We start from the raw sequence: 3925 nt of genomic DNA, 5'->3' as shown, positions 1-3925 counted from the left end.
CCCATTACTGTTGCCCCTATACCAGGGGCAACTTTAATAAAAATAATTAAAATAATTACAACTTTACAAAAAGAGAGAAGTTGCCGATCTTGCCCCTATACCCGGGGCAACTTCGTCAATTTCTCTCTTCTTGTAAAGTTGTAATTATTTTAATTATTTTTATTTCCAAACTGATTTTAACCAGTTCTATAGTAAGAAAACATTCCAATAGACAATATGCAAAGCTTTTTTTTCAGTTTACAGCAGTATTTATTACAAAAAATTAAGTAAAGCTTAACATGCCGATTTTGCCCCGGTCTCCCCTAAATGCAGTGACCGCACCAGAATAGAATAACGTATAATATTATTATTATTATTATTATTAAGTTAAAACATTTACTTTTATATCAAATAAAAAATAATTAATCAAGATATTGCTTTTTAACTAAATTGTAAAAAAATTTGTAAAAATTTTGATTGTACAAAAAATATAAATTTTCTGTACAATCTGTTAAATACTTTAATAGGATATGGATCAGAAGAGAATACCGCATCAGAAGAAGATACGCAAAATTCAACAGAGGCACTTGATGAAGTAGGAGATAACATAGATTTTCCTGAAGAATTTTTGATAGAATACAAGAAAAAGATAAATTGTCTGCGATTTCAATACTCGGAATTTCCATTAGAAGGAAATCTCACGGTATTCTATGTTTTCCTAAACGATTACATATTTTGAAAATTTCAATTACGTGTTTTATCTTTCGTTTCCAAAAACATAAAAAAATAAATACAATGGTTTTAGATGGAAATCAAACAATTTTCGATAATATCGCAGACAACAGTGGAGTCACTGTTGCTTTCCGGGTAATAATCATCATTTATGCTTTTATCATCTTTTATGTTTATGCTTTTTGACTTCTAGATTTTTTCTAATAGTTTTCGTATAATTGACTTAGGGCAGGCTTACGAGAAATATCTTAAACGCCACGGAGAAGAACCTCATATTCCTGGTCTCGACTTTACAAACAAACAAATGTTTTTCATTGGATATGCTCAGGTTAATTCATACATTTGAAATGTGATTACAAATAAGTTAATATTGCTTAATATGCTTTGTTTTATAAAAACCTTATTGGTATTCTGATAAAAATCTGGAAAATAAGTAAACAACAATGAAAACATTATAAAATTTTGATTTGCCAAAAATAATTCAAAATATATTAATTCAAATAAGAAACTTTTTGTAGATGATCTACATAGCCCTGGAAAATATAGGTAATAATAGAAAAATAAACAATCTTTATCATGACAGAAAGCAAAACCTGGAAATAATGAACACTGAAATGCTTAAAATAAAATCAAAGTTAATTATTTAATTTTTGACAGAGACTTTTATCATGGATAAGGCTACAAAAGAAATAAAATACTAAACTAATAATAATTGTACATTTTGTTTATTTTGATTAGAGTCCTGGATCCTCTAATGAATTCACCAGTGTTTGCTAAAGTTTTCAACTGTCCCTTGAAAAGTTACATGAATCCTGAGCATAAATGTCGATTATGGGGATGAATTGTATTTACTGTACTGTACATCCAAATTCAAAAATCAAATATTTATCATTGGTCAGTTGCACTGAAATTCATATTAGAATTTTGTTTATACAGCTTTTTCGATCAAACAATTAAGAGAAATTGTGAGCATTTTTCATTTAAGACGAAAGCTATTCAGCAAAGTACGACTGAGAACGGAAAGAAGGAAATTAGCAATCAGACTACGCCAGGGTTGCCACCTCAGAACTCTGTCTCGCCCGGAGACTATGATTTAAGAAACAAAAAAAAAACCTATGCATACATATACAGTTTTTTNTTTTTTTCTTCTAATTCTTGATCTAATACACAAATCCGTTGTAATTATTATTTTTTTCTCGGTTTCATTAACAATTTTTGGTTTCAAAGTCCAAAATCTTTTGAGAACTAAATTTCTATCTTTTACAGATTCCAGAATTACTTTTATTATTAGGTTATTCTTACTATTTTTAAGTTGAACTAGTCCTTCAATTTCTATATTTTTTAGACCTAATTCTTCGTTAATAAATTGTTTGATTTCTTGAACAACGTTCCATGTTTTAACACATTTTTAGAAAATTTATTTCAACATACAAAGAGTATTCCATACAAATGAAATTTATAGTATTATAGTTTTTAATGTTTACATTTTCAACGATGATAATTTTTGTGTGTTTCATATTAATTAAAGACGTTTACTATATTGATATTTATGTAAATTTATCTTGTTACGTATTAAAAACAATAATTTTAACTACTAATAATGAAGACAAATGATTTTTTCCTATTAGATCATTAATACTTTGATAATTTATCCTAATTATGTAATTTCAAAACATTATTTTAACTTTAGATAGGTAATGCATGTAATTAAATGTTTTCTTATCTTAAGTTTTGTTTCTGATTAATTTAATAAATATTTATCTTTCAAATAATTTATGTATGTGATTTTATAAATATGTCTTGTTTGAAGTAAAAAATATAAATGAAATTATCGTAAAATACGTATAAAATTACCACTTCATTGACAAATGAATAAGTTGTTGGTTAAATCATTTCATTGCAATATTTCAACATTGCTTTTAATTTTGAATGATATTCAGATAATTTTATTGCGTTGTTTTTTTTAATATAAATGGGAAAAATGATTATTTTTGTAGCTGTTTATACGTACCTAATATAGTCAAGTCTACTTAACAGAGCATCTGTTAAGGGAACAGTCTCCCATGTTCAGTTTTCTCCCCTATGTTTTTCATTAGTGGGACTCAGATTAACAGAGTGGTCCATTTAAATGAGTATTGTGTTGGCACCACTTTTAGAGCCACAGCCCAAGAGAGCATTACTCTATGAAACAATTATAAGGATCCACGAGCGGCTGCATAGGTGCAAACGGGCACTCGCATCTCCCTGGGATCGACTGAAAAATTTCACAAATTATAATCGTATAAGTGATAGAGATATGTAACCTTACACCGTTGCCCATTGGATGCTTTGTGTCTTAAAATTTTATATGGGTTGGTCGGTTGGGATCCTCCACACCAAAAAAATTAAATAATTAAATAGAAATTTATTGCTGTAAATATCATCATTATCATTAAAACATTATTATTTTAATCAACGCCGGGTTTATTGATAGTGATAACAATAATCCCGGATAGAGTAATAATTTACAACTTTAGTTAGGAGTGATATTATAATCGAAAATATCTTAATTATTTACTGTGACATCGTCACACAGCCTGACTTAAACATTTAACCATATTTTAAAAATTAATTGAGGCTGTCGGCCCCTGAAACCTTCGTTTCTGGTCTGATTTTCATATATTTAACTCTGTTTTCGAGAATATTTTGAATTGAAATCGCGTGACTTCCACTCCAGACCAGACGTACGTATGTTATAAATTGGGGCCCCAATTCCTATCGTTTCCATAGCTTCTGATGATTTTCCATCTTCCTAAGTGTATTCTCGAGATTAACGAAGAACGGACGGAAAGACAATTTGAAAATTTCAACCAAATAAGAGAAGATGCAACTTCCCAAAATTGCCTAAATGAAGTTATATGGGCGAAACAGTTTGCGAGAATATGTTTATCGATTATTTCTATTACGTTGGATAACCATTATTATTGGATTTATTATCCCAAAATATCTCTAATTTTCTTTATAATATTTTTTCTCCAATCATTTTTATCGGTGCTTGTTGGTAATAGCCAACATTATTCATACTACAAATTAATTAATATTGACAAACAACTTTCTATAAAGATAAGATTTATTCTCATGTATAATTTAATCACAGTAACACATTTTCTTTTTATAGAAAGATTTTTATGCAAAATAATGACATTATTTTGCACAAATACTTGAAGAAAAAACC

At 28.3% G+C, this 3925-nt stretch overlaps 1 protein-coding gene across 1 annotated transcript in view; it reads left to right on the top strand.

Moving 5' to 3' along the window:
• Positions 1-1057, top strand: part of LOC111617270 (neprilysin-2-like) — a 49530-nt gene extending 48473 nt beyond the window's left edge. The window contains exons 21-22 of the mRNA XM_023358587.1: positions 507-682; positions 905-1057. Coding sequence (XP_023214355.1) covers positions 507-682; positions 905-1057 — 329 coding nt within the window. The remainder of the gene's footprint in view (positions 1-506; positions 683-904) is intronic.
• The last annotated feature ends 2868 nt before the right edge of the window (positions 1058-3925 follow it).

Source organism: Centruroides sculpturatus, unplaced genomic scaffold, assembly GCF_000671375.1.
Source record: "Centruroides sculpturatus isolate CEXI.00-Female unplaced genomic scaffold, Cexi_2.0 scaffold96, whole genome shotgun sequence".
In the NCBI taxonomy this organism is placed as follows: domain Eukaryota; kingdom Metazoa; phylum Arthropoda; class Arachnida; order Scorpiones; family Buthidae; genus Centruroides; species Centruroides sculpturatus.
This window is presented reverse-complemented; position numbering and strand designations above follow the sequence as displayed.